General features: G+C 62.5%; 1 protein-coding gene and 1 non-coding gene across 6 annotated transcripts; one reads left to right on the top strand and one right to left on the bottom strand.

The window, feature by feature from the left end:
* Nucleotides 1-4,436: 4,436 nt before the first annotated feature.
* LOC132027344 (small nucleolar RNA SNORD60) lies at nucleotides 4,437-4,519 on the bottom strand. The gene has a single exon (XR_009407131.1). It is a non-coding gene; the product is annotated as a small nucleolar RNA SNORD60 (small nucleolar RNA).
* Nucleotides 4,520-5,077: 558 nt separating this feature from the next.
* TRAF7 (TNF receptor associated factor 7) lies at nucleotides 5,078-22,294 on the top strand. 5 transcript variants are annotated; one of them, XM_059415654.1, is made up of 22 exons: nucleotides 5,078-5,208; nucleotides 10,953-11,078; nucleotides 12,059-12,175; nucleotides 12,399-12,456; nucleotides 14,196-14,287; nucleotides 16,146-16,262; nucleotides 16,618-16,710; nucleotides 16,920-16,953; nucleotides 17,577-17,760; nucleotides 17,864-17,998; nucleotides 18,676-18,893; nucleotides 18,969-19,042; nucleotides 19,300-19,348; nucleotides 19,428-19,555; nucleotides 19,725-19,807; nucleotides 20,503-20,542; nucleotides 20,631-20,747; nucleotides 20,835-20,957; nucleotides 21,178-21,297; nucleotides 21,394-21,525; nucleotides 21,613-21,732; nucleotides 21,908-22,294. In XM_059415654.1, exons 3-22 carry the CDS (start codon nucleotides 12,095-12,097, stop codon nucleotides 21,920-21,922), a joined length of 2,013 nt encoding a protein of 670 aa, XP_059271637.1. In that variant the 5' UTR covers nucleotides 5,078-5,208; nucleotides 10,953-11,078; nucleotides 12,059-12,094; the 3' UTR covers nucleotides 21,923-22,294. The 5 variants fall into 5 exon arrangements, with proteins under 5 accessions (XP_059271637.1, XP_059271640.1, XP_059271636.1 ...); XM_059415655.1 differs by lacking the exon at nucleotides 5,078-5,208 and adding an exon at nucleotides 10,061-10,159; XM_059415657.1 differs by lacking the exon at nucleotides 10,953-11,078 and having other exon boundaries at nucleotides 17,864-17,992.
* The last annotated feature ends 108 nt before the right edge of the window (nucleotides 22,295-22,402 follow it).

The following is a 22,402-nucleotide window of genomic DNA, read 5'->3' as shown; positions in this document are numbered from 1 at the left end:
TTGGGGCTTTGTAATAGATGAACAGCATGTGGGAAATCACAGAAGGTCAGAGAAACTAGAACCGCCAGCCTCACCTGAGACCTTGCGTGGGGAAGTCAAGCCAGGGGCTGGTAGTACGCTTCATGTACTCAAATCTTCAAGTCTATCTTCAGATTAATAAGCTTTGTTTTCAGTTCTAGTGAATAAAGTTGTGTTTTCTGGCCTGCGTCTCTCTTCTGCTGAAAATCCCCCTTTAGACCCCTTGGCAAAGTACAGATCATCGGGGCACCTGGGTGGCTCAGTGGGTTAAGCCGCTGCCTTCGGCTCAGGTCATGATCTCAGGGTCCTGGGATCAAGTCCCGCATCGGGCTTTCTGCTCAGCAGGGAGCCTGCTTCCCTCTCTCTCTCTGCCTGCCTGTCTACTGTGATCTGTCAAATAAACAAATAAAATCTTTAAAAAAAAAAAAAAAAGTACTGATCATCTTTAACACTGAGAAAGTAGCACCCCGCCCGTAACTAGGTTGCTTGGAACCCCAATGGTCTCTAGGGAGCATGGGAGAGCCTAAGTGGTTCATGTCCACTCCCCTCGCCCTTCAAAGACCCAGCGGAATAGAAAACAGAGCTCCATGGCCTGTTAGTGAAGAATTAAAAAGAGTTCCTGACCTACTGAAAGCAGGGGCCGAAAAAGCCCCCAGTATTTCTGGCCTTATAGGGAAATATGGAGAAGGCAGTTCCAACAGAGGGGGAGTCATGGTATGACCATCCTTCTCCCTTGGCTCTGTCCAAAGACTGCTGGGAGACGAGCTGGTGCTCCTGTTGTGGAACTCAGACTGGATCACTCAACCGAAGAACCAAGAGGCACTCAGAGACCTTGGGGGATAGGAGGTTTACTTGAGACAGCAGCAGGCTCAGAGGAAAGTGATCTCCAAAGGTCTGAGCCCAAGCACACGCAAGGGGAGTAATTCGTACATCGCTAGTTCCGTGTACATGGCACTTTGGTGGGTGTGGCGAGCGGGGCAGGGACTGGGATTCCCCTGCTGGCCCAGTAGGCCATCTCACAACTTTTCCTTATGATATGCCCCCTTTGATGCTCCTTTAAACACTTAGCTTAGAGGGCATCATCTCCATCTGCTCTGGGTTGGTAGCCTTGCAAAGCTAATACGTAGGCAGTGGTCCACCTGGTATTTTCTATGAACTCTGAGGGTATTTAGGATGTGGGGACTAACAGTGATGAGGAGGATGGAGGAAGAGTGCCCTCAAGGTCTGTTTAGCCTTTGTCTTCCTCTCGAACTCCTCCATCTGACTGCCCACAGTGGGTTGGACGGGTCCAGTGAACTGTGGCACCCACATCACCTCTAAACTACAAGTCCCGCCAGGTGCCGGTTACTATTCCATCCGGCATTTCCTCCCGTGATTTATGCAGACGGGGCCTTATTCTGTAGGCAGCGCGTGGCAGGCGTGTGAGCACTGAACCCAGTGCCCCATCTGTCTGACTTGACGCAAGAGCACTGAGGTTGCCCAGGGTAAGGGGAGGGAGGTGAGGGTGAGGAAGACTGTAAGCAGGAAAATGTGGCGACACATTCAAAGGCAATGCAATAAGCAACACCACTGGCAAGTCTCTGGGGGAAAAAGTCTAGTCAGAAGGGGCAACAGTGTACAGTCCGACTCCTAAGACGCCGACCAGCACTAGGGACCATGTGAGCCAATGTCCATCTCAGTGGGGACCAGTCAAAGGGGAAGCTAGAGTGGGCCCACAGGCTCTGGCTGGACTTTACACTGGTGCCACTCATCTGCATGAAATCTTTTTTCCTCCCAAGTAGTGAACTCACAGGGGACACCCGAGACCTTGAGGGCAGGAGTGGCTAGAGCCCTGTTCGCTGCGGTGAGGGGATGTTTCCTCCAATCTTGGACTCAACCGCATCCTGTCTAAAGGGTACCGGGGACCCTAAGGAGATTGGGGTCCTCTCAATGGTGTATCTTTGTGACTCATTAATGTTGCCCCCCGGGGCCTGAAGCTGCTCCTTTGTCTCCAACGGGCTGTGTTTCCTGGGAGGCTCCCTGTAGATCTAGGAAGGGAAACCCAGTGTCCCAGGCATGCAGGGAGTACATGGGAGAGCTGGGGGTAGGAGATATGGCCACGGAAGCTTAGCTTCCTGACAGACTTTGCAAGTCTCCTTGAGGGTACAATTCATTTGCTCCACTTTCCCGGAACTTTGGGGCTCGTAGCCAGCGTGGTCTCCAGGTGATGCTTAGAGATGCAGGCCCATTGTCACTATGGAGTGTTAACGCAGGCCAAACCTGGGCATGGCAGTCCTTTTCCCTCAGGACGATGGCAGGGAGGCAGACTTTTTTTCTTTTTAGCTTCCCTTTCGGCTGTGACCTCCTTGTTCGTGCAGACCCTACTCGCAGCCTCTATTAGCTGGGTGATGTTCATCTGTCCCAGCGAAATCCACTAGGTTTCAAGTTTTTCCTCACGTCTGGGGCACCCTGAGCCACGAAGGAGGGGTTTACCATTTGCAGCTTTCCTGGGCCTCAGGGTCAAATGGAGTGCACATCTAACAGCTTCAGTTTTTCATGGTTGTCCCTGGGGACTCCCTGGTTCTTGGGTGACCGGGGATACCTTAGTCATGTTCATGGGTTTCTTAGCTCCTGCTTGGATTCCTCAGAGGACCACCTGGCATCCGCAGGTGCGGGCCTGTCCTTAATCTGTGAAGTCCCATGCTGGGCACTGCTTGGGTGCAGCTGCTCTGGCCCAGGCAGCCAGGCCAAGGCCTCCCGCAGGTGCGTGCACTTCCCCTTTCCTCTGTTAAACATGGCATGGTAACTGCTAGCAGTCCTCCCAAGATGGCCCAGAATCTGGAAGAGGGACTCCATGAGATCTACCACAGCCTGCAGCTTCTCAGAGGAGGGTGGGGGGTTATCTTTCCAGTCGAGGAGATCGGTTGTAGAGGAAGGCTGGTAATACATCACAGAACGGCCGGGCTCCCTTCCATCCCATCCCATCCCCATCATGACTCTTGGGTTCCAGTGCCTCTCATACCAGCATTTGGAAGGCGTATGCACCCGGCCTGGGGCACAGTCCGGAGGCTGGTTCCGGAGGGAGCGGATCCTCCAGGCCTGGGGACAGTAGGGAGATTGATGGCAGTGGAATGTCTGGAACTGGGGGGCCAGGTGCAGACGGCCTTGGGGTTGCATACGTTGGGGGCGAGATCAGTTCACCTCCGGGATCTCCGGCCAGGATGTGCAGAGGCTGGGGCTTCTGCTGGGTCACTTGGGTGAGGCAACTCAGACCCTGGCCTGTCCCTGCTTGTTTCAAGTGAATCACATCCTAGGGGGAGAGTCTAGTTGTCCTGGTTCTCCCGTCATGACTCGCCAAACCGTTGGGACATCTAGTGTCCCTTCCGAAGGCCACCAGACATTAAAGGGGTGCCACCCCAACTCCCATAGGGTTCTCAATTTGCTGCGGTTCATCTTGACTGAATTCTCCTGAAAACTCCTCAAGATGTTTGATCATGGTCGCAAGGACCATACTCTGGCCTGATCCCATGGTGATGCTCCCGTGTGCGGGGACTCAGAGACCGGGTGGGTCTCTAGGGGAGGTTTGGCGGTGGTGGGGTCAGTGCTGACTAACGATAGGAATCCATTCCAGTGCGTCCACACACCGCAGCATCGCAGACGGGCCCACTTGGGATCCGCAAACTATGGGAACCACGGGTGCCCGCCCCTGGAGTTTCAGAATCAGTTCGCCTGGCGGCGGTGGGGCCGGACCACGCATCCACGCACAGGTCCACTCCACACGCTGACTCGTTTCCTCCCTAGGAACTCGGACCTGTGACACCGGAAAAGTGCCCGGGGCGTCACCAGGCTCCCCCTCCCATCCCCGTGGGTGCGTCTCTCTGGGTCCAGGGCCCTGGGCCCGACCGTGATCCCACGTCAGGACCAGGTCCTCCCCTGCCGCGGCCCCTGGACCCAGCGGAAACAGCCGAGCAGGGCGGGTTCCAGGCAGCCGGCAGGGAACTGCCTGACGTCAGGCAGGGCGCACCTCCTGCATTAGGATCCCCCTGACCGGGGGCAGCGACGGGCCCCCGCGGGTGGCCTTTCCGGCCTGGACCGAACGCCCACGAAGAACCACGCGGCACTCGCAGGTCTCGGAGAACACCACGTTTATTTGACGCCAGGGGCCTCGGACGAGGGGCGCAGCTCGGACATCTCTGCTTCCGCGCACGCGGCCTCCTCGTCCCTCCCGTGGGGACCGACCTGCTCCCCCCGACTCACCACTTGGCTCTCCTGCGCAGGCTCCAGACGCGCCGGGCTCCCGCCTCACCAGCAGGCTGGCGTCCGCGGCTCCCCCGCCGCCCTGGAAGGCACACAGCGCCGCACCGTGAGCAGAGGCCCCCTCCCCGCCCCGGACGAGGCAGCGTCGCACCCACCCCCGCCAGCACGCGCGGCGCACCCCGAAGCCTCAGTAGCGCGCGGATAATCAGACTGCGAGCGCAGTTGTCATACGAGGTGTCAGAAGTACGGCAGCTCATCACAGGCTCCACGCCGCGCAGGGGAGCGGGCCCCGCCCAGCCTTACCTGCGGGGAAGCGGAGGTCTGGAGGCTCCGACTTCCCGGGTCGGTGGGGGGTGACGAGCGGGGAGGCAGAAGACGCGAACGGCGCCAAGGCGGAAGGGCGTCAGGTCGGACTGCAAGCCTATGCGACCCCTCACACCCACGCGGCGGTCAGCGCGCCTGCCCACGGAAAAAAAGCCACCCCACCTGCAGACGATCCGAAAGAACGGCGCAGCGCGTGGCTCAGGCTTTTATAGAAAGGGCCCCACCACTGTGATTGGGCCATCCTGACGGAAGTACCGCCCCCCCTCACCGCTGATACGCTCCGGGTCTCCCCGGCCCGACGCGCGAAACTTCTCCCTTTTGCAACGGGCCATCGAACATCATCGTGAGCGACAGCCACAAACAGCCAGTCAGACTCCGACCTGCAACATAGAGTGATTCTAAAGCTGCCAATACCTCCCTGCGACGTCGGAGCCGCCGGAAGTCGTAGTTTCTGAGGAGCGGCGCGTGATGCAGCTCGCCGGGCATTGAGAACCCTAGAACTACAAGTCCCGGCAGGCGCCGCGCACGAGCGCCTTCGGCTCGCGCCTCCCGTCCCTTTCCCGGCTGGCGGCCGCAGGAGCACGATGAAGCGGGAGGGTGGCGCTGCCGCTCCCGGGCGGCCGCGGGCGGGTGAGTGTCCGCGCGGCGCGCCCGGCCTGGGGCTCGCGCCTCGGGGCCGTGCGGTGGGCGCGCCGGGGTCCGCGGAGGGATCGGGCCTGGGGGGGCGGGGCTGACGGGGCCCGGGGTCTGCGCGTCGGTCTGTCGTTCGCTCGGTCGCTCCGTTCTCCCCTTCCTCCCTCATTCCCGCTTCCTGCGTCCGGGGAGCGCCGCCGGGACCCGGTTCTCGTGGGCGCTTCCTCTGCGGCGGCTTTGCTCAGCCCGGCCGCTGTTGACACTTCGCGCCGAGCCTTCTCCGCGGAGCTCTGGTGGATGTTGAGCTGCCTTCCTGCTCTCCACCCACTAGACAGGGTCACCTCCCCCACCCCCTTCGTGACCACCCGAAACGCTTCCAGACCTTGCCCAACGTCTCCTGGGGGACAGAGTCTTCCCCCCCGCCCAACCCCGCTCGAGACCCGAGGATCCGGAGCGGGGAGCGATGGACAGTACCCACAGGAGCCCGAGGGACTTGCGATGGGCGCTTTTAAAGGAGCAGGACGCCGAGGGGTAGTGCTGGGCGCTCCTGAGTGGCTTGGTGAGAGGGAGGTGCCTCCAGCAAGCAGCCTGGCTTGCGAAGTTGCTGGAAGAGCACGCCTGGCCGAAGGAGCAAGATGTGCAAGGGACCCCGGGGTTAGAAAGGGCTTGGTGCGCCAGTGAGTGCTGGCAGGGGTGAGAGGCGAGTCCCGGATTCTAGGCTGGGATGCGGGTGCAGGGGTTGTACGCAGGAGATCCAGCAGCAGGCCGAAGTCTAGTAGAGAGTCCCTGGTTGTGTGTGGAGGAAGTCCCTGTGTTGTGTTCAGTGGGGAAGCCGGAGAGTGAGGAGGCTGGAGGGCATGTAGAGGAGAGTGGGCTGGGAGAGGAGGCTCCCACCGCTCACTGGGTCTGGCTCTCGATGTCTTGATCCACTTGCACATCCAGCTGGGGCTGAGTCTGCAGTTCTGCTGGATCCCACCCTGCTTTGGAAAGAGAGGGGTGGAGAATAGGGTTGGAGATCCCCCCCCCCAACACACCCTTTACTTTGCTGCCTCCCTTGCTTAGAGCTCCAGGCTGCCCAAACCATCTGTCCGCCCTTCTCTCCATCTCACAGACCCCTCCCCACACACGCACAGGGTCCCTCTCCTTGGGGCTGCTCACCCCCTGGCCTTTGCCAAGCATGTGGCCTCTCTTCCTCATTCCTTCTGTTTGAGCCTCTCCCTTCCCACACACCCTCCTTGAAGGCCTGTGTAGCAGACACTACCTCTCTGTCGTAGATCCCTACTTGAGCTGCTCTGGGCATTCACGTTTCTCCATGGAATCCCCAGTCCCTGTGTCCTGTGGCTCCTATAGGGTATTGCTGCCCTATTCCCCGGACATCAGAAACGCCCGCTGAGGGGAATGGGGTATGGGCGGCCTGGATGAGAGAGGTAACCGGCTGAGAAGGGGGAGAGGTCCTCCTTCTGAGTAACCCCCATGCGGCTGTGTGTGACAATATCTCTGGAAACGGGTGCAACAGGTCAGAGTCTGAAGCATTGACCTAGCTGGGACAAGAAACCCTAGAAAAGTGCCTCTGGTAGGTTGCATGGGGCTTACTGGTACTCCCGAGCCTCTGTCTGTCTCTCCTCCCAGGTCCCGTAGCTCCAGGTCAGACTCACGTTTGGCCGTCGGCACACACCCCCTCTCCAGCCTGGGGACTGGGCTGCCGTGGGTGTGAACCAGGCCGCAGGACTGGGAGCGCACAACTTGGGAAGTGGGAGAGGTGGGGTGTAAGGGCCCATACTGGCTGGGTGGCCCCCGGCAGCCTGGGTGCAGTGGTTTGGCTGCCCCCTCCCACGCAGCTCGTCTTGGCCTGGGGCTGGCTTCAGTGCACGGTGGGCTCCTCTATTTGGGGCTGGCTTATGCAGGAGGTGCTACTGTAGAGGGGCCTGCCAAGCCCTCCACTTCCAACAGATGCCCCCGGCATCCTCTGTGCTCTGCTCTTGCCCTTCGGCAGAGGCATTTGCTTGCTCCCTGGAGGAGCATGGAATCAGGTGGACCAGACCAAGGGGAAAAAGGGGCCCTCGGGATTGATGCTAATGTCACTGGCAGACCTGACGCTTGACTATCCCTAGCGGGGGAGGCCTGCTGTCTGGGAGTCTAGTTGGGGGTTGAACCAAGCCCAGGAGCACCCACGCAGGAGTGGGGGTGCCCCTCCATGAGCTGGCAGGGCACCGGGCGGACAGTGGAGTGGCTGGTGCGTGTCCAGGCCAGGCTGTGGCCTGTGACTTTGTATACACGCCACAGCTTCTACAGGGAAGCAGAAAGAGGAAGGCGGGGAGACAGAAACCACATGGGGCGTGGTGAGGAACAGTCAGGGTGGCCTGGAGCCGTAGCCTGGGCCTGAAGCACTGCTGGCCGCTTGGCTCTCCGGCAGAGGCCCAGGACTGGTCCCCATAGGTTTAGACTCGTGGCCAGGGGCGGGGGATGGTGAGAGGAATGCACCTGGTTATGGGGGCCACTTTTACCTGCCCACACCCTCCCTCCAACTCAGGGTCTGGCCCAACTTTGTCTGCAGGGGCACAGATGGGAAGCATGTCTTGGGCTCCGTGGTGTGAGGGACTAGTGGCCCCCACAGCCAGGTGCTGCGATAGGACCAAAACCACCCTTTCCGAGAATGCTCTCTCCCTGCTCTGGACCTGGCCAGCCCCTTTCTCCAGGAGTCGTACAGAGGGGACTTCCCCCATGCAGAGGCCTCTCTGTATGGGAGAGAAAGCACAGAAGATGAGTCTGGCACCAGGGAGCGGGTGGGGAGGCAAAGGGAGTCCCCTGGCTGAGTTGGGGGTTAAAGGAGGGATGCTCTCCCTCCCACAGAAGGACCTGTGGGTGCCGGAGAGGCTGGACCGGGGTAGGCAAGGTGAGAGGCGAGGTGGAGGGCTGAGGACCCAGGAGCTGTCCAGTCCGGCAACCTTGAGGCCACTGTGGATTAGGACAGTGGGTACAGAGGCTGGGATGGTGGGTGAGGGCAGAGGCCCAGGCTGCCTACTGGGAGGGAAGGGAGCCAAAGAGGCCTCAAATGGGCCTGCGGAGATGCCGAGGGGATCCCTGACATCACACCCTGCCTATTTAGGATGGAAAAGCCGTGCTAAGGGGACATCCGGGAACAGCTGGGGAAGCGTATGGGGCTTTGCTATGGCAACCCGGCCTGTTTCTATAGGATTTGGCAGCCCAGCTTGGGCTTGGGCCCAGGGGCCCAGGCAGGAGCTGACCCAGGGGCTGGGTGGTCCGTGGGTGATACAAGGGGCTGGCCCTAGAGCTCTGGCTGTAGTCCAGCTGGCCACCCACGGTGCCGTGCCAGGCAGGGCTGAGGTGTCCTGAGCCCCCAGTGTTCCCCCTGGAGGAGTCACCACCAACTGTGTGGCCTGACGGGGTTTTTGGGGTGCGCCTACCCCCTGGCTGGCTCAGCAGGGCTGTTCAGGAGAGCCCACCACACCCACTGCCTGGGGCCATGTGGGGGGGCTCGAGGTGGGGCTTGGCCCCACTGGGACCTGCTTGTGGCCACCCTCCCCCCATTCCCTCACTGACAGCATGCACTGCCCCCTCCATTGGCTGCCAGCTGCACGGACCAAACTGGGGGGCCTGGTTCCCACATTCCCAAGGGTAAGGACTCAGGCGATGCCATTGGCTTCTGTCCAGGGGATGGGCTGGAGAGGGGTTCCCCAGGGAGCTGGCCTGCCCAGAGAAGCGGGCTGGTGGAAGGGCCTTCCCAAGGAGGATCTGGGGTGGGGAAGTCCAGGGGCCAGGGCATGATAGGTGCATCTCTAGTTCCTTGTCGGGCAGGGAGCACACCCCAGGGCCCCAGAAGCCCTTTGAACGTGGACGTGGGTGGACAAAGATCCCTGGGCCTTGACAGTGGGCTCAAGCAAGAGGCTGCAGGGATGCTGATTCTGCACTGACCCTCAGTGCCCATGAGCACTGAGCCTTACCTGTCCCACCAGCCTTACCTGACGTGGGCAGACCCATCTCTAGCAGGACCTGGGGTCTTCGGATTTAAAATTTAAGAGATGGAATCCTCGGGTCCCTCCCCTGGGCTCTGCTGAGGCACCTGGAACAGGCAGAGTGGGGACTCCACTGGGGAGGGGAGGACAGCTGCGGGGAGTGGACAGCCTATCTCACCCTCCTCCGACCCCAGCTGTGCCTGGCAGGCCGAGCCCACAGCTTTTCCCAGGTTGGGCCAGTCCGGTTCTCTAGTTGACAGCACCCTGTCCGCCTGCTGGCGGGGGGGCTGATGGGGAGTGGTGAGGAGGCCTATCCCCCAGGGGGGCTGGGCATACCCCGAAGCACTGCTGGGCCCGGCCAGGGGGGTGAGGAGCTGTGCTGTTGTGTCTCCGGGCTTTGGGCTTACAGAGCTGGATGATGCCAGGGGAAGGCTCTTGCAAAATGCAGACCCTGGGGAGCAGGGCCGGAAGCTCAGGCATCTTGCTCAATCCCACGGTTGTAGGATCTGATCCTTGTGGTCAGAGGCACACATTTGCTGAGGGCCGTGGCCTGCAGCCGGGGTCCCGCCCACCTGGGGTCCCCGGCTGGGGCCGTATGCCAACCCATGTAAACGGGAAAGCGGCTCCCTCCCTCTTTCCTCGCTCAGCTTTGCGCCTGAGCCAGGCCTGTATGTCTCGCTGTGTGTCTGCGGCCAGGGCCGCTGCTGGCTGTCAGGGGACTTTCCAGCCGATTTGCATGTGGCCCTGCGTGCCTTTCTGTTTACTTCACTTCGGAGCAAGGGAGCGCCAGACGCCCGCTCTCTCAGACCACAGCGACGGGCATGCAGGCCCCACAGGGGCTGGTGGCCTAGTCGCAGTCCCATGGGGGAGTCCCTTCTGGGGTCCCCAGCTGCCTGGACCGTGGGTGCTCCCAGCTGCTGCCTCTAGGCCTCGGGAGCGTGCAGCAGAGGGGGCAGATGGGCTGTGAAATCCAGGTCAGTGTGGGCCGGCCGCCTCCCTGTGAGCACCCCCCTCCTCTCAGGACACCCCGTGGTGGTGCTGAGGCTGGAGCAGACCTCGGGCTTCCCGAGAGATGACTCCCAGCGCTCCTCCGAGCTGTCTGGACCTTACCCCAGCCACGGTGGCCCCCGTGATTTCCTGCTTAGCTTGGAGACAGCAGGGCCACTGGAGGTGGGGCATATGGACAGGCCATATTCCCACGTCCATCCAAGAGCCTGATACCGCCCACTCCCAGGAACCTTGCTTCTCCCCCCTGCCCCCAAGTGGACAAGCCACTGGACAGCCTGGTCTGGGACACACAGCCAAGTCCCCTGAATCCCTCCTAGCAGGGGGCGTGGTGGGTAGGAGGGCGAGGCTTCGGCCAACCTCTTGGGTCCCTCTATCTAGCCAGACCCCCGTTGGGCACTGTGATGACCCGGGGCGGTGGGGGGGGTGTTCGTGCTTTCTGGCTGGGCCAGCTCTGGCTGACCACTATCTCATGGAGGCCTGAGTCCAGATGACCAGGAGGCTGGCATCGCAGGTGACACCTGAAGGGGCAGGCGGGAGAAAGAGGAGGCAGTGGGGGCAGGGCAGGCAGTGTGGGGACGCAAGGCTAGAGGGCCAGCCCCTCCCCGTGGACTTGGAGGGCCACTGAGTGGCTCTGGTGTGTGTATGTCAGGGAGCTGGGCCGGGCCCTGCGGCCCAGCAGAAAAGGTGCTGGAGCCAGCCACGGGCTTTACATACATATACTGGGTAGGCACAGAGTGTGTCTCTTGCCTGCTCCCACAGGGCGGGAGGCTCAGCATCGAACCGCAGCGTGGGCCCAGCCTGCCACACCCCTCCCACCCCACAGGAGCAAGACCAGCAAACCTCCTCGGGACCTGCTGAATCCAGTTCCGACTGCCGAGCTGGGTGGTGGGTGATGAACCTCTGGTGTGGCAAGGGGGTGTGCTGCTTGCTGGTCTCCCAGGGTAGAGAGCACTTGGGTGCCTGGTGTGTGGCACTCCTCCTCTGGGGGGTGCCTGCCTCGAAGCTGGGATGGCTACAGCTGACTGGGGCCAAAGCAGGAGACCCTGACACTGGGAGGGGCCCTGAGGAGGAGGGCACTGCCCCTGCGAAGGAGCAGCTTTCCCTAGCCGACCCGCATTCTAGGTGGCTCTAGCAGCTAGTGCTCCAGGGGCCCAGGCAGGCCCCTCTGCGGGTGTATGTGTGTGTTGTTGGGGGAGCAGTTCTCAGAGGCCAGGAGGAGTCCCCTGGTGCCTTCTCCCTGCCATCTCAGCCCAAGTCCTGAGCTGGGGCATCAGAGGGTAGCCCCTGTTTCCAGAGTAGGGGGCCTACCCAAGCTCAGGAGTCAGGGCTCTCACCTCCTGCTCCTGCTTGACCTGTGTGGTGAGGCGGAGTGCCGGGCCCCAGGTGCGTCGCTGACAGGCTCTTGGGGCATGGCCGCTGTCCTTCCCTGCAGCAGACTGCTCGCACCTACCCTGACAAGAAAGGGTCATGGGGCTTGATCCCACCCTGTGTGCCACACCACCAACCGGCCGCCGCCGGACACTCGCTGTCTGGCCCTCTGCACCTTGAGGGCTCTCCACCTCTGGGGCAGAGCTGGTGGCTTTTCTACAGAGTTAGGCCTTGAAGGAAGGTGAAGTACCTGCCCCCGCCTGCCTCCACCCAGGAAGGAGGAGGGGCTCCTTCCTCCCTCAGGGCTGTGCACACCTGGGGCAGGCGGGAGGGAGGGGAAGGGACTTTGCCCACTCGGCCGGCGCCTGTCCTCCTGTCAAGCCTAGTGGCGGAGAGGCCAGTGTGCACATCGTGGACCAGCCAGAGCAGGGCGTCTGACAGGGCCCGAGGCCACCATCTCTGAAGCCCCTCCCTCGTGCCCACCCCCACCCCCGCAGGAGACGCGGCCAGAGGACCCTAGATCCCTCTAGAGCATGAGCTCCGGCAAGAAGGCCCGCTACAACCGCTTCTCGGGGGGACCTGCCGACCTTCCCGCCGCAGACGCCACAGCCACGGTAAGAGCAGACCTCATGGCTCTGGACCCCCCAGCTTCCAGAGCTGTCCCCTCCCCACCCGGGGGGCCTGTGGGAGGGCCGGGTGGGCGTATTGGTGATGTGTCCCTGTGTACACGCCCATGCACACGGGAACATCGGCAGGAGAGTATGTCCGTGCGCACTCCTGTGTGCGTCCCCGTTCTCTCTGGGGCTCGGTGCCAAGTCTCCTGCATTCTCCCTCCAGACCAGAATGGAAACGACCTTTGGGCCTGCCTTTTCGGCCGTCACCACCATCACGAAAGGTGAGCCTGCGAACCCAGGCCTGCCTGGGCTATGCAGAACCTGGGCGCCCCAGACTCCTGCCAGCCAGGGTCCTGCAGGGGCGGAAGTGGGGAGCCTGATGCTGGGGAGTGGGCTGGAGTCCGCAGGCCAGTTCCTGGCTCCTCCTCCACACTGCCATCCCCGCCCCTTCCCCAGGGCCTTCTCTGTTTCCTATTTGGGGAGGGGCTGCCCAGACTTCCCTAGCACCCCCACCCATCCTTCCCTTGTTCTAGTGAGCCCCAGGTCATCCCCGCCCCAGGCTTCTAGCAGCCCCCCAAAAGGCCAGGGCTGGGGAGCACAGGGGGCACGGGTGGGTGACAAGTACTCACGGGGGTCCTTTCTGCAGCCAGGTCCCACTGCCAGGCTGTGTTCAAGGTCCTCAGGAGCTAACGTTCCCGAGTCCTCGGGGGGGGGGGGGGGGGTTGGGGGTGTGTGGCCCCTTCTGGTGGGGCCTGGCAGACTTCAGACAGTGTGTGTCCTTCTGCCGGTTCCGTGTGCTACTCCTCGCTCTGTCGCTGGAGTCTCAGCTTTCCGGGGCTTCACTCCGGCACGGGGGTGCCTGTGCTCACACCAGCTCCTTTGCCACGGGTGACCCAGCCAGATGCTCTAAAAGTGCCTTTTCTGCTTCAGTGTTCTCTTCTGGAAAAAAGAAGTGAATGTCCTCTCTCATGCCACCACCCAAGGGGCTCTCCTGAACGCCTCAGCCCTTTTCAGAAGCAGCCCAGTTCCCTGGCCTGGCATCCCCAGCTCCCAGGCTCTTGCCCCACCATCTAGTCCCCCTGTGGAGGAGATGGGTCAGAGCTGGGCGTGAATAGTGGCTTCACCTGGCCCCCTCACGTTACAGATAGGGAAACTGAGGCCTAGTCACACAGCCGCTACTCAAAGCCTGAACCATGACCCCAAGTCTTTGGGGCTGCCTATGATGTCTGGGTCTGGCTGGGACCTGAGGCTGGTGCCTGCAGGGCCTGTGAGGAAGGTTTTCGGGCTCCCACGTGGACCCCTCACCAATACCTTCGACGGAGTGCTCTGAGAAGGCCCGAGGCTGGTTCCAGGTTCTGGCCAGGGGAACAGATGGAAGCTCCGTGGACCCCAACAGTGGGCTGTCTCCCTGTCCCCACCACACACCAGCCAAGGGGCCTCAGACCTCTCTGTCCCTCCGTTTTCCCCTTCGTGAGGCTCTCAGAGCCCTCCACCCCCAGCAGGGTTTCCTCGAGCGCCAAAGCAGACCATATCCAAGCTCCCAGCAAGTGGCCATGGGTATGATCACTCAGGTGCTGGCCTCGTGCCTCCACCGGGTGCAGGGTGACCCCAGGATTGGGCTGGGTGCGGGAGCTGGCACAGGCAGAGAGAAGAGCCCCCCACCCTCTGTTCAGCCTGCCCAGGGATCTGAGTCTTGGGGGCTGCTCCCTTCTTGGGCTCCTAGGGCTCTTAGCTAGGGACTCAGGCCAGCTCACACTCTTGACCTTGCCCTACATAGCCCCCTGCTGGGGACAGTGCTGCCCACCAGCCCAGCCCCAGCCCAGTAGCCCTCAGGTTGAGGAGGAGACGGTGGGAGTGCGTGGAGGCAAGGAGACCTCCTGGAGAGGACTAGCTCCATGTTGGGTTCAGCACCCCTAACCCCTGCTGGGCCCATCTGTCCAGGGGGGCCCACCTCCCACCACAACGGGCTGTGTGTGCTCCCGCGGCCACTCGTTGCATCCCCACCCTCTTTTCTTGACAGCTGATGGGACCAGCACGTACAAACAGCACCGCCGGACGCCGTCCTCCTCCAGCAGCCTCGCCTACTCCCCGCGGGATGAGGAGGACAGCATGGTAGGTCTGTGACCACCTCTCCCCACAGCCTCCTGCTTTGTCGTCCTTCTCAACGGCCAAGTTCCAGCTGAAGGGGAAGGCTCAGCTAGGAGGCAGTCCCCGAGCTAAGGTCTGTCAGGTACAGTAGGCTGGGGAGGCTGAGGGCTGGTGTGTCTGGACACCCTAAGGCCTCAGCACCCACGGCTGGCCTGCGTGGGACAAGCGGCCAGAGAGGGCAACTAGGCCAGATTGTGCAGGGCCCACAGGTTGGAGCCCTGGAAGCCACGGAAAGTTGTCACGAGATCAGGTTTTCGTGTTTATTTTATTTATTTATTTTAAAGATTTTATTTATTTATTTGACAGAGAGAGACCACAAGCAGGCAGAGAGGCAGGCAGAGAGAGAGAGAGAGAGAGAGGAGGAAGCAGGCTCCCTGCTGAGCAGAGAGTCCGATGTGGGACTCGATCCCAGAACCCTGAGATCATAACCTGAGCCGAAGGCAGCGGCTTAACTCACTGAGCCACCCAGGCGCCCCAGGTTTTCGTGTTTAAAGCTGCCTCTACTGTTGAGTAGAGAATGAGTGGGTGGGCTGCCTAGTGGAGGTAGGAGGCCCAAGCAGGTGACTGGAGGGTGGACAGCCCGAGTGGGGCATGGGAAGCCTATGGGAGAGCCAGGGTGAGGAAGGGAGTCGGGGCAGCATTGGGCTTGCAGTTAGTGCCCAGACCATGTGGCAAGGGTCACCACGGCTGTTCTCTGCCTGTCGGAGCCCTGGGCCCACTGAGGGAGGGGAGGACCTGCCCTGGGCCCAGGGCTGGTTCAGGCCCTTCCGCCACTCACCTGTCCCTGGTCTTGCTTTCTCCTTTCCCTCGGTGGGACCTCACCAGTGTCTGCCTGACCGACTCCAGCTGGTTCTCCTTCCCTCCCAGCCCCTTGAACCCCAAGTCTTCACCTGCTGGGCTGCCAGGCCTTATTTCCAATTTAACATGAGCAAAACCAGAGCTTTTAGTTATTTGAACGTGCTGTGTGCTAGGCAGCACACAAGGCCTTCTCGAAGCACGAAGCAGATACATCTCCCTCTGGTTCTGCCTGCCTCCGTGTGCATGACGTCCGACTCACCTGTGGCTGGCAGGGAGGGGGTTTTCCCTGCCTCCCAGAGAGGTCTGGACAGGCGCCACCAGGCCGTGGCTGGGTGTGGAGGCAGGAGGTCTGTGGTTTGTGAAGGAGGCTTCTGAGTGGGAGAAGAGGACAGAGGGGAGCAGCTACTCTTACAGGGGGGGCTCTAGGCCAAGAAGGGAGAGGGAAAGCCACCCCTACCCGGTGCTCCCCCAGATCCTCCCCCTCAGTGGCTCAGGCGGAGACAGCCCCCGTGGCCCTGCTTCCTGCTTCCAGCATCTCAGCCAGGGTTCGGGGGGCAGGGGGGCATCTCTGCCTTCCCTGGGAGCCTCATCAGCCTGGCCTAGTGCACCTGGCTAGGGAAGCCAGATGGGCAGCCAAGCCCCAGGGGACCCAGAGCCCTGAAGCCTCCGCCAGCCATCCCTTTCTGTAGCCATCCGGGAGGTGAGGCCAGCCCCGGCCTGGCTGGTGGAGGCGCCCCGTGTGCAGCCCACACTCCCTCACGGGAAGCAGGAAGCAGGCCAGGCGAGCGTGTCCTCCTGGAATTGAATAGCAGGAAGTCTCTCCATTTACACAAAGAAAGTTGGCAGACGTGCACGGGTGGCCCAGCAACAGGGCCAGGACCGCCGGGCAGGCCGGGGGCCTGGGCACCACACGGGCTTCCCGGGCACACGCAGTGGCCCTGCGGGGACAAGGGAGCGCCCGCCAGGACCGGGGGGCTCTGCCCTGCCCGCTGGCTGACGGGCCACCCGCTCCCGTGTCCCGCAGCCCCCCATCAGCACGCCTCGCCGCTCCGACTCGGCCATCTCCGTCCGCTCACTGCACTCTGAGTCCAGCATGTCCCTGCGCTCCACGTTCTCACTGCCCGAGGAGGAGGAGGAACCGGTAGGTGTGTCCGCCACAGCGGGGTGGCCCCTCGTGACATGGTGGGTGGCAGTGGCAGTGGCACCGTCCCCCCCCAACCCCGGGGCCTGGTGGGAGGGGGTGATCTGGCCTAGCCCCCAGGCCCATTCTTCCCACTTCCCAGCCCCGGGGCTACCTGAGACCGGCTCTGGGGAGTGAGGGTGGAGCCCGCGTGGGGTCCCTTCTTGGTTCCCATCGTAGGTGGATAAGACGTGCTGATAACCCGCGCCGGGGCCCTCGAGCTCAGGCCCAGCCCCAGGCCTCAGCAGGCCCTTGTTGGGCACCCCCTGTTCCCTCCCACACCAGCATTTGCTCACCCTGCCCGGCCCGGTTCTAGGAGCCGCTGGTATTTGCTGAGCAGCCCTCAGTGAAGCTCTGCTGTCAGCTTTGCTGTGGTGTGTTCAAGGACCCTGTGATTACCACGTGCGGGGTAAGGTTGCCCTGGCCTGCCCGGCCTGGTCCTTCCTGACCTGTCACCATCATGAGGCTCAGGCAGGACGCTGGCCCCTCTGCTGTGCAGCCTTGGCCTCCGTTCCACGCCTAGTGTGGCCGCCCAGCAGGTGCCCCTGCAGGCGACACAGACTGGGGGGTGGGGGCGAATCTGTGGTTATGGCCCAAGCCCACCCGTTGTCTCCACAGCACACGTTCTGTCGACGATGCGCTCTGAAGTCAGGTAAGGCCCTTCTAGACCTGGGCCCCACTACCTCACTACCCAGCTTGGCAGTGACGGGGGTGTCCCTCCAGGGAGGTCCCGGCCCACGCCCAGCACCAGTGGGGCCCCTGGTACATGCTGGCTTCTCCCAAGTCTAGCCCCCAGCAGCAGTCCTGGGTGCACGTGGGCCGGGATCCACACATGGGCAGACAGAACAGTGAGACCCACAGCTCAGGGGCCCCGGGCTGCTGTCTCTGGCAAGAGCTGCCCACTTCACCGTCCCAAGCCTTGGGGCTCACTCCCTCTGCCCTGTCCCAGATTGAGTCAGCCGAGAGGCAGTGTGTCCCCTCCTGCTCGCCCAGTGGTCACGCTTAGTGACTGGCCCAGCTGTGCACTCCTGTTCCAGGCACCTCAGTGGGGCAGGTAGACCGGGAGTTGGGGGAGGGGGCTCTCCCCAGACAGAAGTCAGTCCACCTAGCATTGTTCCAGGCCTGCCACATCAGGACTAAGTTTCCCACCAGCTGTTCACCGGGGGAGACATCTCCCCAGAACAGACTGGCCCCTGTGTTCCCAGCAGAGCTGCCAGGGGCAGGGGAGGGAGGGGCCGGGGGCAGAGGGTGGGGTCAGCATGTCTTCCTCTGCAGAGAAGTGCCCCGTGGACCACGCCAAGCTCACGGTGGTGGTGAACAACATCGCGGTCGCTGAACAGATTGGGGAGCTCTTCATCCACTGTAGGCACGGCTGCCGGGCGGCAGGGAGTGGGAAGCCCCCCGTCTTTGAGGTGGATCCCCGAGGGTGCCCCTTCACCATCAAGCTCAGTGCTCGCAAGTAAGTGATCCCCTCGGCCCTCGGCCCTCCCACCCAGGGGCGCAGAGCATGGGCCACTGGGCATCAACCCCCTCAACCCCACCCCCGTACCCTGCCCCCGCAGGGACCACGAGGGCAGCTGCGACTACCGGCCTGTGCGATGCCCCAACAACCCCAGCTGCCCACCCCTCCTCAAGATGAACCTGGAGGCCCACCTGAAGGAGTGTGAGCACATCAAGTGTCCCCACTCCAAGTACGGGTGAGTGGGTGGGGCGGGCTGCGGTGGGGGGGGCGCCCCGGGCTGGGGGCCGGGAGGCAGGACGGTGGGAGGTGGGGGGGGCTGGCATTCACAGTCCCTCCTTCAGCAAACCTTTGTTGAGATCCACTTGTGTGCTGAGCGCTGGGGAGACAGCCAGGGTCCCAGGGAGACGGACCCTAGCGGGAGCCACACCACCATCCCTGTAATTACAAACTGAGGTACAGGTGCGGTGGAGAGCCCTGAGCGCCCCCCCCCCCTGGAGCACAGAGGGGCTTGCAGAGGTCGGGGAGCCTGGGGTAGGGGCAGGGATGGCCCTGAGGACTCATACATGTGTGCATGGGAGCCCAGGAGCTGTGTGGGGGCCAACACGGGTGGAGAGGAGAGACGAGTGTGGCGGGCCGGAGAAGAGGCAGGTCTGGGAGGCTGGCAGAGGCTGTGGGCGAGCCCTTGAAGAGCTCTGATTAGTAGCAAAGTGACAATTCCTTGTAAAGCGGCCTGCGAGGTGCTGAGCGGTTGCAGGACGCATGGGCAGGCAGGCATGGGCAGGCAGCCAGCGTGGGGAGGACTGTGGCAGAAAAGTGGGACTCAACAGACATCCTGGGGTATGGGGAGTGGGGGAGGGCCCAACCAGACAGGCCAGTGCGTGGGTGGGCAGGGCAGCCATCCTGTCCCTCCAGGTGCACCTTCATCGGGAACCAGGACACCTATGAGACGCACCTGGAGACTTGCCGCTTTGAGGGCCTGAAAGAGTTCCTGCAGCAGACAGACGACCGCTTCCACGAGATGCACGTGGCGCTGGCCCAGAAAGACCAGGAGATTGCCTTCCTGCGCTCCATGCTGGGCAAGCTCTCCGAGAAGATTGACCAGCTGGAGAAGAGCCTGGAGCTCAAGTTCGGTGAGGCCAGGTCCCAGAGAGGCGGGGTTGCGGCCTCTCCTCCTGCTCCCTGACACCGTCTTTCTGGCCACTCAGATGTCCTAGATGAAAACCAGAGCAAGCTCAGTGAAGACCTCATGGAATTCCGGAGGGACGCCTCCATGTTGAACGTGAGCGCCTACAAGGGCCACTTGTGGGGCGGGGGCCACGTGTGGGGGCGGGGTTTCCCGCAGGGGCGGGGCCAAGTGCATGGGGCGGGTCCGCAGGACCACAGGACCGCCCCTCAGCTTGGGCCCTGGCAGGAGTTAGGTGTCTTTGCTGGGGAAGACTGCTGCTGCACAGCTTGTGCCCCGGCCCTGGGCCCGGCCTGGGGGCAGGCGGCCCACAGAGCCACAGCCAGCATGCCCTTCACTCTTGGCCTTGGCAGGATGAGCTGTCCCACATCAACGCGCGGCTGAACATGGGCATCCTAGGATGTGAGTACAGGCCCGGGGCTGCTCCCTCCACTGTCCCTGAGCGCCGCCAGGCCCTCACTGGCTCCTCGCATCTCCGCAGCCTATGACCCGCAGCAGATCTTCAAGTGCAAAGGAACCTTCGTGGGCCACCAGGGCCCAGTCTGGTGTCTCTGTGTCTACTCCATGGGGGACCTGCTGTTCAGCGGCTCCTCTGATAAGACCATCAAGGTGAGTGGGGTCTTGCCTTAAGGGTAGGCATGCGTGCAACCCCAGCCAGCTCTGGCCTGCCTGTGGGCAGGGCTTTCCCTAAGTACACCTACCATCCCCGTTCCCACCGTGCTGCCCCCTGGCATGGGGCTGACCCTGCTGGGACCCACCCGCATGCTGGTCTCTGCAGGTGTGGGACACATGTACCACCTACAAGTGTCAGAAGACCCTTGAGGGCCACGACGGCATCGTGTTGGCCCTGTGCATCCAAGGGTGAGTGTGGCCATGGTGCTCAGGCAGAGCCAGGGACGGAAGACTCCGTGCTGCCACCGTCTGGGCCAGGAGCCGAGCCTGTGTGGTCACGTGTGTCCTCATGGGGCTGTGTCTACTTCTCCTGTGGGGCACCCTCACCTTCAAGCAGGGCTGGTGGCACATGGGTCCTCTCGCTCTCTAGAAGTACGTTTAGGAGGTGTAGCCCCGGCCCTGGGGTGCCTCGGGCAGCAGAGAACAGAGCAGAGGCAGGAGCTCAGCAACCACTCACTGGCATGTAGCCAGAGCCTTGGGCGCAGCTCAGGAACAGGACCACTGCTACCCCCTCACCCCCAGGATAGCCCCTTCTAGACCTTCCCTCCTGTCTCCTGTCATGAGGCTCTATGTTATGGACACGAGTGTGAGAGATGAAGAGACAGAACTGCGCTCCCAGAACGCAGCGGCTTGCCGGCCAGCAGCGCTCACAGGGGCCATTACCTCCCAACTTGCTGTCAGACAACTGCCAGGCAGGCGGTAGGGGGCCGGGCTTCTACTCCCAAGTTTCCCTCGCTGAGACAGGAAATCCGAGGGAGCGGGGGCAGCCCTGGTGCTGCCCTGAGCTGCCAGGTCCTCGCAGCGGCTGCTCCTTTGGCCAGGCAGGGCAGCGTCGCGAGGACGGCGGCTTCTGCCACCCTGACCCCGCGGCTCCGCTCCCACAGGTGCAAGCTGTACAGCGGCTCCGCGGACTGTACCATCATCGTGAGTGGGGCTGCGGCGGGCGGGTGCGCTCTGGGGAGCCAGACCTGCCACCTCGCTGGGGCCTGAGGCTTTCTGTCCTCCTTGCCAGGTGTGGGACATCCAGAACCTGCAGAAGGTAAACACCATCCGGGCCCACGACAACCCGGTGTGCACGCTGGTCTCCTCACACAACATGCTCTTCAGCGGCTCCCTGAAGGCCATCAAGGTTGGGCAGGGTACCATGTGTCTGCGCGCGGGGCATTGTGGGGCTGGCTGCCTGCCCCCGTGCCCACACTCACGGCTGCCCCTGCAGGTCTGGGACATCGTGGGCACTGAACTGAAGCTAAAGAAGGAGCTCACAGGGCTCAACCACTGGGTCCGGGCCCTGGTGGCCGCCCAGAGCTACCTGTACAGTGGCTCCTACCAGACAATCAAGGTGGGCCTGTGTGCTCTTTCCGGTGCCGGGACCACCCAGACCTGACCCCGGGGGGCTCCTCCTCCACTGTCTTCTCACTGCTGGGGCAGGGAGACCCTCACATCCTTCCCAAGGGATGGGTGGGCTGCTCCCAGGGGATGGGTGGGCTGTGTCCAAAGCCTTGGAGGCCCTGGGGCTGAGGTGCCTGGCCTAGGACCAAGTGGCCTGAGCTTGTCCACAGATCTGGGACATCCGGACCCTCGACTGCATCCATGTCCTGCAGACCTCTGGCGGCAGCGTCTACTCTATTGCAGTGACGAATCACCACATCGTCTGTGGCACCTACGAGAACCTCATCCATGTAAGGCAAACGCCCAGGGCTGGGCCTCCACCTGGGTCCCTGTCCCCCCCCGCCCCCCCAGCCTGTCGCCCTGACCTGCCTGCACCACTCCCGCAGGTATGGGACATCGAGTCCAAGGAGCAGGTGCGGACCCTGACAGGCCACGTGGGCACAGTGTACGCTCTGGCAGTCATCTCCACACCAGACCAAACCAAAGTCTTCAGCGCATCCTATGACCGCTCGCTCAGGGTGCGTACTGGCCTAGCGCTGGGGTGTTGGGGGGCTGTGGGCGGGCGGCTGGGCCCGGCTGGGCGCTCACACTCCACATGCCCCCAGGTCTGGAGTATGGACAACATGATCTGCACACAGACCCTGCTGCGCCACCAAGGCAGCGTGACCGCACTGGCCGTGTCACGGGGCCGGCTCTTCTCGGGCGCTGTGGATAGCACTGTGAAGGTCAGGGCCTGGGCTCAGGCCTTCCCGGGGCGCTGTGCGCCGGGGGCAGGGGGTGGGGGCAGGGGAGCTAGAAGCCCCAGGCAGCTGGCACTGGAAGGGCAGGTGCATGTGGCGGGTGGTGGGGACACAGCAGCATGGCCAAAGGATCACCTGAACCAGAGCCCTTCCTCTGCAGGTTTGGACGTGCTGACCGAATGCAGAGCCATCTTGGCTTCCTCTGCAACCTCCCAGGCCAGTCCCTGCCAGGCTGACCACAAGAGGGGTCTTGGGGAGGGGGGTGTGTCTGCCTGCCCTGCGGGGACAGGTGGGCAGGTTCACCCTGCTAGACAGTGCCCTTCCTGCCCTGTGCACGGTGAGCCTCCCTCTGCTTGGCCTTGTGATCGTCGCAGCCAAGACAGTGCCCAGCCCTTCTCTCTGGGTGCCAGGTGTGATGCTCACCCGGCCCACACCCCATCCCCACCCCAGGTGGACTGTGGGCCTTTTTACTCACCTTTTCTATTGTTTTTAGACTGTATATAGATTTGATTACTTCCTGATTGAAATAAAAGCTGCACAGACTGTGGCTGTGACTGGGGACAGTCTGTGGGGTGACGGAGAGGCCACCCAAGAAGGCTGGTGGGCCCAGGCACCAGCAGCTGGTGGAAGGTTGGGGAGGGGTCCCAAAAGGGCT

The sequence above is a fragment of the Mustela nigripes genome, chromosome 11, assembly GCF_022355385.1.
Source record: "Mustela nigripes isolate SB6536 chromosome 11, MUSNIG.SB6536, whole genome shotgun sequence".
Taxonomy (NCBI): domain Eukaryota; kingdom Metazoa; phylum Chordata; class Mammalia; order Carnivora; family Mustelidae; genus Mustela; species Mustela nigripes.
Note: the sequence above shows the minus strand (reverse complement) of the source record. Positions and strands in the feature narration are given on the sequence as shown.